This window comes from Scyliorhinus canicula, chromosome 5 (genome assembly GCF_902713615.1).
Source record: "Scyliorhinus canicula chromosome 5, sScyCan1.1, whole genome shotgun sequence".
Lineage (NCBI taxonomy): Eukaryota > Metazoa > Chordata > Chondrichthyes > Carcharhiniformes > Scyliorhinidae > Scyliorhinus > Scyliorhinus canicula.
In genome coordinates this window covers 19,159,514-19,173,464 of record NC_052150.1, presented here as the reverse complement: position 1 = coordinate 19,173,464, position 13,951 = coordinate 19,159,514, and the positions used below count along the sequence as shown (strand labels likewise).

Sequence of the window (13,951 nt, the reverse complement as noted above, 5' to 3'; positions counted from 1 at the left end):
TTGAGTGGGACCAAGCCCAACAAACAGGACATGTGTTAGGCCAGGGTCATGGTTGGGACACACAAGGTGAAATTTGAAATAAGTATTATCTCCACACCTGTATAAAAAGGGGACACACTTGTGTGGTCTTTTGGGAAGGGCATTGACAACCCTTTGGACCCAGCACCCATTGCAACATTTAACAGGCTGATAAGTGCCTAAGATTAACCTTGCCTGGTTTATTTAAAATAAATGATTTAGCGGCGCTGAGTGAGAGCATACTGGAAACCAGACCAGAACGGCAGCCCATGTTGTTTCGACCCCTCGTTTATGTTCTGTAAATGGCCACTGATCAACAGCAACCAAAGAGGTCATTTTTGTTTTTGCCAAAAAATTAATTGTTGCTATGGAGTCAGGAGCAGCAGTGGCTCTTGCCTGACTCTGCGTTTTCCCATTAACGCCCCTCGGTTATTGCTCTATCCCAGGGGTGGGCAAACTACGGCCCGCGGGCCGCATGCGGCCCGCCAAAGGTATTTCTGCGGCCCACCAAGTCATTAAAAAAAAAAAAAAAAAAAAAAAATTTTCTAAAAAAAAATTTTTTTTTTTTTTTTAAATTTTTTTTTTAAAGGTTAATGGGTGGGGGGGCTGTTGGATTACTTACTGGCATAGGGTGGATACGTTGACTTGAGTAGGGTGATCATTGCTTGGCACAACGTCGAGGGCCAAAGGGCCTGTTCTGTGCTGTACTGTTCTATGTTCTATATGAGGCGCCCAGAATCATAACCGGGTGAAGTAATTATTTTACTTAATATACTATGCGGCCCTTTGTGAATTGTGAATTTCTGAATGCGGCCCTTGCACGGAAAAGTTTGCCCACCCCTGCTCTATCCCATCATCTTCTGGGGGGGGGGGGGGGGGATTGTCTGTTCAAAGGGTGAGAGGGACAGGCACCCAGTTAATATCAATGAGACTCCAGGTCCACATTGGCTTCTCAGCCTGAGTACATGTTGTCGCCTTCACGTTCCATACCAGGCGCTGGGGAATTTATGGCCCTGATCCCTTTTCATGTCGATGTGAATTCGAGTTCAGGAATGTTCCCACGTGATGCTCCAGAGACTTGTGATCATTCCAACGAAAACTGCGCGCATAACCTCCTAGTTAGTACTCTGACTCTTTAAGAACTAACGGTGAATGTTGCCAAGAGTGGCAACAGGAATTCTTTGCAAATGATTAATCAGAAGAATGTCAGTCTACTCTGCAGCTTTTCCATTAGTGTGCATGTCAATATCACCTGCATTTCACAAAATCCTGAAATATTTATTCTTTGAAATCGATATCGGGAGGAACCTGGATACTGCTTTTCAAAAAGTTTTTTGTTTAAACGTTAAAACAATGCAATGAAAACCAACACATATTGAACACTACGTAATCACCGTCACCCATTTTGAGTGCATCAGCCAATGTGAGGTAATATAATCTTTATTGGTGTCACAAGTCGGCTTACATTAACACTGCAATGAAGTTACTGTGAAAATTCCCGAGTTGCCACACTCCGGCGCCTGTTCGGGTGCACTGAGGGAGAATTCAGAATGTCTAATTCACCTGACAAGCACGTCTTTCGGGACGCGTGGGAGGAAACAGGAGCGCCCGGAGGAAACCCACGCAGACACGGGGAGAATGTGCAGCTTCCGCACAGACAGTGATCCAAGCCGGGAGTCGAACCTAGGACCCTGGCGCTGTGAAGCGACAGTGCTAACCAGTGCATCAGGGTCCCAGGTTCGATTCCCAGCTTGGGTCACTGTGTGGAGTCTGCACGTTCTCCCCGTGTCTGCGTGGGTTTCCTCCGGGTGCTCCCGTTTCCTCCCACAATCCAAAGATGTGCAGGTTAGGTAGAGTGACCATGCTAAATTGCCCTTGGTGTCCAAAAAAGATTGGGTGGGGTTACTAGGTTATGGGGATAGGTGGAGAGTATACTATAACTTCTATGATTCTACTTTAATTACATTTTTATCTACAGTACAAAGCATATGGGGTGACACGTTAGCACAGTGTTTAGCACTGCTGCCTCACAGTCTCAGGGACCCGGGTTCAATTCCGGCCTCCGGAGACTATCTGCGTGGAGTTTGCACTTTCGCTCCGTGTCTGCGTGGGTTTCCTCCGGGTGCTCAGGTTTCCTCCCACAGTCCAAAGAAGAGCAGTTTAGTGGATTGACCATGCTAAATTGCCCTTAGTGTTCAAAAGGATTAGGTGGGGTTACAGTGAAAGGGTGGAGGTGTGGGCTTCAGTAGGGTGCTCTTTCCAAGGGCCGGTGCAGACTCAATGGGCCGAATGGCCTCCTTCTGCACTGTAAATTCTACGATGCGATTATGATTCTATGATATTGCTTAAAAGAAAAAGCGAAAACATTTCAGATGGCCACTAGCACATCAGAAAATCAAAGGATGAATCACAAGAAGAGGTTACACAAACCAGGATTGTATTTGCTGGAATTGAGACGATAAGGGGTGATTTGAGCCAAAACGTCAAGGTATTAAGGGTAGCAGCTAGGGTAGACGGAGAGAAGCTATTTCTGGTGGTTCGGGAGTCCAGGCTGGGGGTGATTGTCAAAACATTCCAGCCAGACCTTTCAGGCATGAAGTTCGGAAACATTTCCACAAACAAAAGGTGCCGAAAGGTTGGAACACACTTTCCTCAACTTGATGTTGATGCCAGATCAATTATTGAATTTCCAATTGGGATGAATTGGCTTTTGTTGAGCAAAGATATTAAGGGATGTGAAGCAAAGGCGGGTAGTGGAGTTGGATCACAGATCAACCAACCACAGCCTCATTGAATGGTGGCAGAATAGGCTTGAGGGGCTGGATGGCCTACTTGCGTTCCTTTGTGCTGTTCAGAATGATAGGTTTACGCCAAGGAAAGAAAAATTTAAAAATAGTTGATTGTGTCCAGTGAACAGCCACATCGAGGGTCATTTTAAACTAACCATCCCGATCAAATCCATCCAATCTGCCGGATTTTACCTCCCATTGGTTCCAAAGCGGCAGGCGTGACTCCACGTGCCTGGATCGGTATGGTCATGCGCCAGCATTCTGGGAGCCGCTTTATCATATCAGATCAGCCATGGTCTCATTGAATGGCGGAGCAAACTCGATGGGCTGAGTGGTCTGCAAAACCTGCCCCAACGTCTTGTGGACTAATTAAAAATGCACCCGCAATGTGGGGCCGATGCTGTACCAACGGGTGGAACGCTGAGCACTGCTTCCACGTATTCCGGTGATAGTAGCGGGGGTTCTATTATCACCGCCTCAATGAGGTGTGAGCTGCTTATTTGTGACCACCCTGAACAAACTGGCAACTGGGGGGATTCAGTAGTAACTGCAGCACCCAGATGTTGGGATCGGAACAGCCCCATTTGCGCTGTACAGATGTTCAGTATTAATTAACGGAATAATAGTTGACTACCGAATGAGTGGTGTTTATTACTTGGTTTAAAAAAAATAGCTTCACGATAACGCAATGGAAGATTAATGCAAATTGGAGTTTCTACATGTAATGCATTCTTTATAGATGAAAAGCTGGGTTGTCAAAGGGATTCTCTGCTCTTTGGCTGTGTCTCCTGAATTTAGATCTGATGAGGTGGTAAAGTGCGGTAAGTGGAATAACTATCGAAGGTAGTGTGGCCAGGAACACGCAGATAAATACCACCCAACTTGTATACTCCTTCTTTTCTTTCTTGGGGAACTCTACCTGTTGGTTTAAAGTAAATCATTAGAAATATTTCATCCTGAAGCTCTTTCATTTCGGGTCAAAAGATATTTCATTATGCTATTTCCAGAAACACCAGCAGGCCAGATGGTCTATTATGCTACCTCATTTTCTTAACCGTGGCAATTTGTTTTAAGCCCAATGTCCTGCCCTTCCTCCATATGCCTCACTTTGCAAGTACCTATCTCCATTTTAAACCTCAGTTGTTTGCATCCATGGCTAACATTGTGAGTTCCCACTATTATAGAATCACAGGAAGGCTACAGAACAGAAGGAGGCCACTCGACCCTCTCTGCCAGAACAGCTCGCCTCACCTCGCTCCCCAACCTTTCTCCATAACCTTTCCATTTTTGTTTTTATTCTTTGTGTGAAGAATTTTTTTCTTTTTCAGGATTCGTTTTATCCCCGGCCCAGTTCAAATTCTAGCATTCTGTTCCCTAGCTTCTGCATTCCCCTCAAGAACAGAAGAATTATTCACTTTCTACGCCACCGGTCACCTCCATTATATTAAATACCACCATCAACCTCCCCAGATCAAGGGAATGTAACCAGGATTCATCATAGCCGTATGTTTGATTCCCTGATATTAGCCTGGGGAACCAAAGCTGGACTTCTTCCAAAGCCAGGAATCTTCCCAAGGCGATCACAAAAATTATGTCTTTTAAAAGAAATTTAGAGTACCCAATTAATTTTTTCCAATTAAGGGGCAATTTAGCAGTGGCCAATCCACCTACCCTGCGCATCTTTGGGTTGTGGGGGAGAAACCCACGCAAACACGGGGAGAATGTGCAAGCTCCACACGGACAGTGACCCGGGGCCGGGATCGAATCTGGGACCTCGTGGGGCACCCGTGCTAGCCACTGCGCCAACTGCTGCCCACAAGAATTATGTTCTGAATGAAATCTGGTCAGCACTCCCCAGGTGTCATCTACACATTGTTGTGTTCATGCCTCCGAGCGATCTTAATCAGATTAGCACTCCAATTAATTAGGGTCAATTAAAGATCCATTTCAGGCCAAACTGCAGTTGCTGCCAGGATGCTCTTGATGTCAGACGCGCCCCCCCCCCCCCCCCCCCCCCCCCCCTCCCCCCCACACACAGTCACCAGAAACAAGAAGATAGCTTGCTGGGTGAAAGCCATCAAGACACATGAATGCAAATTACAGACCCTGGGTTTCCCCTCTCTGATGGCACGAGTAGCTGGCACCCTTCTGGAAATTAGTCGTAGAGAGGCTTCGGCGGGCGCCTCAGTTTTAAGCGCTCCCCTTTCTGTCTCAGCAGCGCCAACCTCGCCCACATCGCATAGCCAGTGCTGCGGGCATTCTCCTCAGGACCCGGCCTGCTGTCCGTAACTGGGCAGTGAACCCAAAGGCAGCCTCTTAATTGACCACCTTCCAGAAGGCTCCCCCTGCTGATGCAAGTCTGACCCAAGTAAGGTTGGGGGTCCATCCCGTTGCTGAAGCAGTATTTACTTGTTTTTCTACGCCCTAAAACCCAGTGTACCCATTAATCTCGTTGAATCGGCAAGCTGTTCTTTTCTGACAAACAATTGGGCCCTTAATCCTGTTGAACATCTTTCCTCCACCCTCCACCCCTCCCGATGTTCCGCCATTGGTGGCAGGATCTTTAATCACCTCACGGTTTTTCGCTTCAGCTCCAAACCTTAAGCCCTCCCACCTCGCCGCTTCGATCATTGATTTTAAAAAAAAACTTTTAAATTATGTTTTGGCCACCTAAATTAAGAAGGAGGAGGATGGTGGGATATCGATTGTGGCCAGAGAGGGTGCCATTCATGACATTTTCTTGGGCAGGCTCTGTGCTGGGTGGAGGGTGGGAAGGAGACGGAATGGATTCAAATGGGCAGACTTGGACATTCGAGCCAGGAGGCAATCACACATTTGAGGATCTTAGGGAGGTGAAAGGTGAACTGGTAGTTGAAGAGGAAAGACTTTTGTTTTGACAAGAGGAGGGTTGGCTCGCACAGGGGATAGATAAAGTAGCCATATGGCTGGGAGAGTGGTGGGAAGGGGTTTGAAGAAGCAGGAACTTTTTCTGATGGACGCAATGAGAGTCTAGGGGGTGGGTGAGAACCTGCAGAGCGATAAAGGATTGGGACTAAAGTGATCGAAAGAGGAAAGGTCTCAGCCGTAGAGGAAAATAATCTATCCTAGAGTGGTAGGATTGTCGTATGAGGAGAGATTGGGTCGACGGGGCCTATATTCGCTGGAATTAAGAAGAACAAGAGGGGATCTAATTGAAAAGTATGAAATTCTGACAGGACAGGACAGACGGGATGCAGGGATGATGTTTCCTCTGGCTGGGGGTGGGGGGGAGGGGGGGTCTAGTACAAAGGGGGTCACAGTGTCAGGATAGGGGGCAGGCCATTTAGGACTGAGCTGAGGAGAAATGCCTTCATTCAGGGTGGTGAATCTGTGGAGATCTCTACCACAGAAGGCTGTGGAGGCCAAGTCACTGAATGTATTTAAGAAGGAAACAGCTAGGTTTCTCCTCTAAAGGTGTCAAGGGGGTATGGGGAGAGCGCTGAGGTATGGCGTTGAGATAGACAATCAGCCATGTTCAGATTGAATGGTGGAGAAGGCGCAATGGGCTGAATGGCCTACTCCTGCTATTTTCTATATTTCCCGGGCAGGGCTAGCAATACCCCAGCCTGGATTACGTGAACATACATTAGACGATGGAAGCTAGTGTTACCCCAACACTAACTGCAGAGGCTTTTTGTGCAGGTTGCAACCAGTTGCCATTCTGCGATCACTGGTTTGCATACTGGAAATAATGGTAACCTCCATATGAACGAGTTCAAAGGTGTAGAGAAGAAGTGCGGCATTTGTTACAATATGATCGGTACTCACGTAGTTGGGATTCCAGGCCTCAAACGACAAGTGGTGATGAACTTGGACAGTAACAAAGGCCAGAAAGACTGAGAACAACAATAACGGGCTGATAAATCTCCAGGTCACGTGCCAGTAAAGGTTGGGCCGGTGACCGGTCATAAATTCCAAATCATCAGAGAATCTGAGGAGCAGAAAATGTAATTTTCCAAACGTGTTTAGTACAAGTTCAAATGAAAACTCGATTATCAATAAATTAATAAACATCAAATTCCAATTAAATAGGCCTATTCAGTTTTTTCACTTGGGCCGGAATTCTACTCGGCATTGGGATTCTCTTTCCCCGCTGGCAGCACACCCCCGCCCGCGGGTTTCCCGGCGGAGCGGGGTGGCTTCAATGGAAAATCCGGCAGGAATACAGAATCCCGCCAGCAGTGAACAGCATAGCGCCGAAAAACACACGACTAGAGGACTTGCGCATCCGGCCCCTGGTGACAATGAACAGAGGCTTGTTCACAGCTACACTTCCCCCGACATAGTTAGAAATGGTCTAAATTTTCCAATATTTCTTGATTTACTCTCAAAAGGGAAAGGGGAAAAAAAACTTGGAGACCCTTAAGTTAAAGGACCAACTGTTTAATCTGCAATAAGATAAATAATATAATAATAATAATCTTTATTATTGTCACAAGTAGGCTTACATAAACACTGTAATGAAGTTACTATGAAAAGCTCCTAGTCGCCACATTCCGGGCACCTGTTCAGGTACACAGAGCGAGAATTCAGAATGTCCAATTCACCCAACAAGCACGTCTTTCAGGATTTGTGGGAGGAATTCGGAGTACCCGGAGGAAACCCACGCAGACACGGGGAAGAACGTGCAGACTCCGCACAGACAGTGACCCAAGCCGGGAATCGAACCCCCTTGCGTTGTGAAGCAACAGTGCTAACCACTGTGCTACCGTGCCGCCCACGGTGCCCGAGGATCGTGGTTAGATCCGATTCTGTCGCCACTTATTTTTGTGGCATAGGTCCTCGTTTCCTGAGGGAGGTGCGGGACAAAATTGTGGAACTGCTGGTTGCCATCTTCCACTTCTTCTTGGAAGGGTTCAGAAAAGTTCATAAAGAGAAAGATAAAGCTGGTAATTATAGGCCAGTCAGCTTCATGTCAGTGGCCAGGAAGCTTTAAGAGATAATAAGTCCCGGAGAGAATTAACAGCCAAACGAACAAACATGGACTAATAAAGGACAGCCTGCATGGATTAGTTGTGGATGACTAACTTGATTGTGTTTTTTTGATGAGGTAACAGGGTGGATGAGTTGACGTGGGCGGTGCAGTTGATGATGTGTAAGTGGATCTTGGAAAAGCGTTCAATGATCAATATTTGGGCTTGTCAGCAAAATTGACGTCAATGCAATAAAAGAGACAATAGCAGCATCAATACAAAATTGGCTCAGGATTAGGCAACAGAGGGTTGCGGTGAACGCCTGTTTTGATGACTGACGATTATGCTTAAACTTTTATAAAACCCCTCATTCAGCCCCGGCTGGGGCGTTGTGCACAAACCTGGGACCTTACTTCAGGTATGACCCGAAGGCTTTGGAGAAGGTATTCCCTGGAATGGTTCCAGTGATGAGGGATGGCAGTTATATGGGTCGTGTTTTCCTCAGAGCAGCGAAGGCCCCGAGGAGACTTCATGATGGTAAGCACATCTATCAAGAGTTTAGGTGGACTAAATAAAGGGAAACTGTTTCTCATGACTGAAAGGATAAATAACCAGAGGGGACAGACTTATGATCAAAGAATAGCAGACAGCATGAAGGAAAACTGTCTCAAGCACGAGTGATTAGAGTTTGTCATGCACCGCCTGAGAGCACGGTGACTACAAATTCAATAGTAACATTCAAAATGTAACTGGTAAACATTAGAAGGAGAAAACGCAGCAGGGATACAGGGAAAGAGCAAGGAGTGGGACTAACTGGATTGTTCTTTGAAAAAGGCGACCCAAACGTTTGATGGGCTGATCGGCCTTCCTCGGTGCTGTACTCTTCCATGGTTCCGAGATTTAGATACAGCAACAATAATAGGAAATGGCAGACCTTGGCTTGCTGCAGACATTCATCAGCCCCTGTTATTGCTGCTGTAAGTCTTTCACTACCTGAGGCGAGATCCACCGGTGGCGTTGCGCCTGGAAAGCAGCGCGGCACGACCGGTAGAGGCCGGGAGAGCACTCACCGGGATCAACCCGGCTAACCACACCAGGCAAGGCCTAACACCATCTCATCAGACGTGGGCGGGATCATTTTCTGGCAAATCTGCATATTGGAGTGAGACAGCTAGTCCCACTCTAACCAGTGGGGGTGAGGAGGGGGGGGGGGGGGGGGGGGGGGGGGGGAGGGGGGGGGCACCAGTTAAAAAATGGCATCCTGATCTTTTCCTGCACTGAGGAGGACTGGCAAGCGGAACTCATGAGTGCAAGAAACAGGACTAAGTGAGGCCTCCGCAGCCCGTTCCCCACCCGTGAAGGCCCCTGACCTACCTTAATAGCCATTCAATAACGTGGTGTTTCTCGGCCCTCCGAATGTTGGGAAACACCCGGCCAACCGCGCTTTGGGACTCTGTTCCTCTTCGGGTAGATCACGCCCTAAGGCAGAGTTTAGGTAAGGATCTAGGGACGCGATTTAATCGGAACGTTTCTCAGTGCCATTTCAGTCAGGCTTTGCTGAGAGTTTCTCCTCAGCTTTGTTCTCGAGTTCCCCACCGCTACCTATCTATTATGGGTGGCACAGCGATTAGCACTGTTGCTTCATAGCGCCGGGGATGCAGGTTCGATTCCTGGCTTGGGTTACTGTCTGTGTGGAGTCTGCACGTTCTCCCCGTGTCTGCGTGGGTTTCCTTCGGGTGCTCCGGTTTCCTCCCACAAGTCCCGAAAGACGTGCTTGTTGGGTGAATTGGACATTCTGAATTCTCCCTCTGTGTACCTGAACAGGCGCTGGAATGTGGCGACTAGGGGATTTTCATAGTAACTTCATTGCAGTGTTAATGTAAGCCTACTTGTGACATGAATAAAGATTATTATTATTAATCACACTTCGTCACTTTTTCAGGCCCTGGGGAGTTTCTCTGCGGGCTACCCACACTTCGAATTTTTTCATCACTGTGAGCTGAACCCGCTGGCTAGACCGGCTTCTCAGAGATCAGGCCACCATTTTGAAAGGGTTCCCCAATCTCTAATTAGCTTGAGGGTTCCCCACACCACCACCCAGGGGCAATGTCACCCCTCACACACATGGGCATTGTTCCCCCCCCCCCCCCCCCCCCAGATGAGGACACCGTGCTATGGGGTCCCTGAGGGGGCCCTCTTTTCATGCCTTCCTGAGCCTCCCTATGGGCCCCTCCCCTTTACAGGACCCCCACACTTCAACCCCCCTCAACCTTCCAGAGACGCCTTCATACCCATCCTTCATACCCCCATTGTCCCTTCTTTCATGGGTGTGATGAACGGTATTAATAACTGCCGTAAACGGTACCTGACCTTTAATACCTCGCCCCTTTAAGAGGCTTGGAACCCTGGGGGACTCCACCTCTGGCTACGCCCCCAGGAAACGGTATATAGGATAAGGCTCCATGTGGTGAGCACACTTCTCTCGGATGCTGTTCAGTTCTCTGTAGATTAAAGCCTTTTGATTACCGACCTCGCTCTCGCGTCGTAATTGAGGGTACCTCAATGGGCATGGCCCTCCTCAGGCTGTGACCTGTGGGAGTGACCCTGGCACCTGATCACCCTGGCACGGCCACCCTGGCAGCCTGGCAGTGCTCCTGCCAACCTGGCAGCACCGCCTGTGCACTTTGGCAGTGCCAGGGGAGAGCCAGGCTGCCACTCTTCCCTTTCCCTGGCCACCCAGGGGGCTCCAAAGGCCGTTGCACCTTGTCCATGTTCGTGTGGACCAGAACTAATCGGCGCCCGGCTGGGGTCTCCTTGGCGATGCCAATAGATGCCGGGGGCCAGTTAGATCCGGCGTCTGCGCAGCCATCTGGGATCCCATCCGAGATCTCACCCGGCATTTACTGGCTGCGTCTCGTTCTGATTCCAGCGTAACTGGGCCGGTGAATCACGCCCTACAACATGAGATGTTAACTTTTCCTCCTTTCGCAGGTGAGCATTTTCAATCTTTACTTTAGATTTCTAGTATTCACGGCTTTGAGAGGGTGAGATCAGATATCGCCACTTCTGTCAGGCAAAAGTGCTGAGATACATGGGATACGGTACACAGTGGGACATTCCTAATTATCTGCTCATGGATAGATCAAAGGCAATCTGGAGTGAATAAAGTTTCAGCAGCTAATGGTGCAAGAATATTATTGTGATATTTATTCAAGCAAAAGAGGAATAGAATGAGTAGACATTTCTAATCAAAAGATGAAGGTTGTGGTTCAGAAGCACCATGTATTGGAAATGTCCTTTGACAGCTGCTTTGACAAACCCACAACCCCTATCCCCGAAAAGGACAAGGGCAGCAGACCAGCTACAAACTCCCCTCTCCACCACACACCATCCTGACTGGGACGTATTGTTCCTTCACTGTTGTTGGGCCGAAACCCAGGAGCTCCCTCACTAACAGCACTGTGGATGCACCTACACCACATACTGCGGCAGTTCAGGAAGGCAGCTCACCACCAACGTCTCACGGGCAATTAGGGATGGGCAACAAACGGTGGCCGAGGCAGCGAGGCCCACATTCCGCAAAATAATTTTCGCAAAGTTATTCCCGAGTTTGCTACTTACTTATTAATCCCATATACGTAAATAACCCCAATGAACTCGAAGAAAGCAATGACCAGAAGGGGAAAAGCAGTTCCATAATTGTCAAAAATGGTCAGCCAGTAATTCCCAGATGTAGTTGTGAAGATGAGGGCTATCGAGAAGGACACTAAACATATCATGGCTGAAGAAAAGATAGAAACAAGCTGATTAGAACATACGTTGGCAAAACATTTTTCTTATGACTGCGTTTAGAGTAACAGATCAATCTAAACCGCAAGGAACAGTACAAGCTGCGTTTCTGGGAGGGTTTCTCAAAGGCGGTGACCTCAGTGGAAGAGCCAAGGAAACCCGAGCAAAATGACATAAATGGTTTTCCACGGTTGATCAGGAAAAGTAAATTCCGTGGAAATTCACCTCGAAAGAATCGTGGTGGCTGAATTTTAACTTTTCCAGAACTGTAGATTAGGTTTAGCCTCCCTGAAGCTGGGTAAGGGTAACATTGGGGGTGACTGGCATTGTGAAAATAGTGCTCTGATGGCCATTCAGCCCATCGAGTCTGCACCGGCCCTTGGAAAGAGCACCCTACTTAAGCCCACGCCTCCACCCTATCCCCGTAACCCAGTAACCCCACCTAACCTTTTGGACACGAAGGGGCAATTTATCATGGCGCATGATTGAGCTCAAGACCTCTGGAATAGTAAATGGTGCGGACAGTGGTAGTAAGAGCATTTCAGCTCTGTTGTGAGTCAGAAGACTGTAAAGGTTCATTTGGGTCACATGAAGATACCGAGGGATAGATTCATACTGATGATCGGGTTGTGGTAGAGCTGCCAAGTGCTCTGTGAATTCTCTGTCTGTATCTTCAAAAGAGTCAGGGATTGCTCCCATAGACTGAAAGCATGAACACGTTATTCTTTCTTCAGTAAAGAGGTTAAATCAAAGTCAGGGAACAAAACAGCCCTACCAGTCTCCTCTCCATCACTGGGAAAATGTTGGAAGGGACCCTAAGAGATGTGCTTTATGATCACTGGGAAAGGGCCTTTAGAAATAGACAAAATGGATCCCTGAGTTTGATGAGCAATTTAGTGACACTGTAGTTAAAGTTAACAGGGTGTTGGGATATATTCATAAAGTCTTTCAATCAATCAAAGAAAACCGTTCTGTCATTCCACCGGTCACTGGTTAGACTGCACCTGGAGTACTGTGCTCAGTTTAGGTCTCTGTGTGTGCTTCGAGGTATAGAAGGTTTGGAGAAAGTTCAGGGGAGATATTTGAGAATGATTCCGAGCTTAAAGGACCTTACATAGAGGTGGCCTGATAGGGATCTATATAATATTGAAAGGGCAGGAGTTTGCACTTATTTATAGATTATCCCAGTTTAACAGATTGGGGAGGACTAAAGACAGAATGGACTGGACCATAAGTGTCTCTTCTTATCCCAGAGAATAGTGAGCCTCGGGAATGTCTAATAAAAAGTGTCTTAAAGAAGGACGGGATAGTATTTGACTGGGGCAACGATTGCATCATGAAGAAGATATGTGGCTTCATGGGTAACACTGTCCATGTGATCTCCAGTCTGGTTAGATGAGAGAGTCCAAGATGGAATTTTCCAGGTGCTTTTTCTCTCATTGGCCCATTCCCCCCTCTCCCGGGAGATTGAGAAATGCTGAAAGGTATCTGGTCATGATGCTTGAGCCATCATGAGTATGGGTCAGGTTTAACATATGCCCTTGAATGAACTCCTCCAGTGTGTCAGTCGGCAGACTGAGATGTATTTTAGTGAAACAATGCATGCTGTGATTCGTGATGAACTGTTCCACTGATGGGTAAGAGGAATCACACTGGGAAAATCCCTCTTAATCGGCTCATCAATTTTATGAAGCAGTTGGGCGGTTAATTTTTTTTTGTTAAATTTAGAGTACCCAATTCATTTTTTCCAATTAAGGGACAATTTAGCGTGTTCAATCCACCCACCTTGCACATCTTTGGGTTGTGGGGGCGAAACCCACGCAAACACGGGGAGAATGTGCAAACTCCACACGGACAGTGACCCAGAGCCAGGATCGAACCTGGGACCTCGGCGCCGTGAGACAGCTGTGCTAACCCACTGCGCCACTGTGCTGCCCTTGTTGGGTAGTTAATTGCTAACGCACTCAACCTGCCCCTGCGAAGAGTGGGAAGACACAAGAACACCTCAAGATACCCGTCCGTCAGCAATTTAAACCACCCCCCCCCAAAACGATCTCAGTTTATTTTTATTTACCTATAGCCGAAGCGCCCTTTTTTGTTTTAGACATTTCCCGCCAAATCACTTTCCTCATCAATGCTTCCGTGAGGAATTCTTCTCCCTACCAATGCAGTGGAAACATTCTTAACTCTGCCATTATCAGGAAAGGATTTGCAGTTTGATTGCACGGAGCCATTTTGAAAGTGACATGTTTTTTGGACAGGGGCTTTGCAAGATCATTGGATGGAAGTGGCGGAGGTACTGCTGAAAACTGCAAATATCTTGCAGAATTGGATTACTGAAATTACTTTAGCCAATGCAGAGCCAAAGTTGTAAAACAGCAACGTTCGATGAACTGCACAATG

At 47.5% G+C, this 13,951-nt stretch overlaps 1 protein-coding gene and 1 long non-coding RNA gene across 2 annotated transcripts in view; one reads left to right on the top strand and one right to left on the bottom strand.

The window, feature by feature from the left end:
* Positions 1-2,295: 2,295 nt before the first annotated feature.
* Positions 2,296-13,951, bottom strand: part of LOC119965829 (sodium-dependent neutral amino acid transporter B(0)AT3-like) — a 58,803-nt gene continuing 47,147 nt past the window's right edge. The window contains exons 10-12 of the mRNA XM_038796717.1: positions 11,381-11,540; positions 6,615-6,777; positions 2,296-3,726 (exon numbers count right to left, since the gene is read on the bottom strand). Coding sequence (XP_038652645.1) covers positions 3,541-3,726; positions 6,615-6,777; positions 11,381-11,540 — 509 coding nt within the window. The 3' untranslated portion in view covers positions 2,296-3,540. The remainder of the gene's footprint in view (positions 3,727-6,614; positions 6,778-11,380; positions 11,541-13,951) is intronic.
* On the top strand, positions 8,184-13,938 carry LOC119965830. Its single transcript, XR_005460615.1, has 3 exons — positions 8,184-8,296; positions 10,689-10,750; positions 13,810-13,938. It is a non-coding gene; the product is annotated as an uncharacterized LOC119965830 (long non-coding RNA).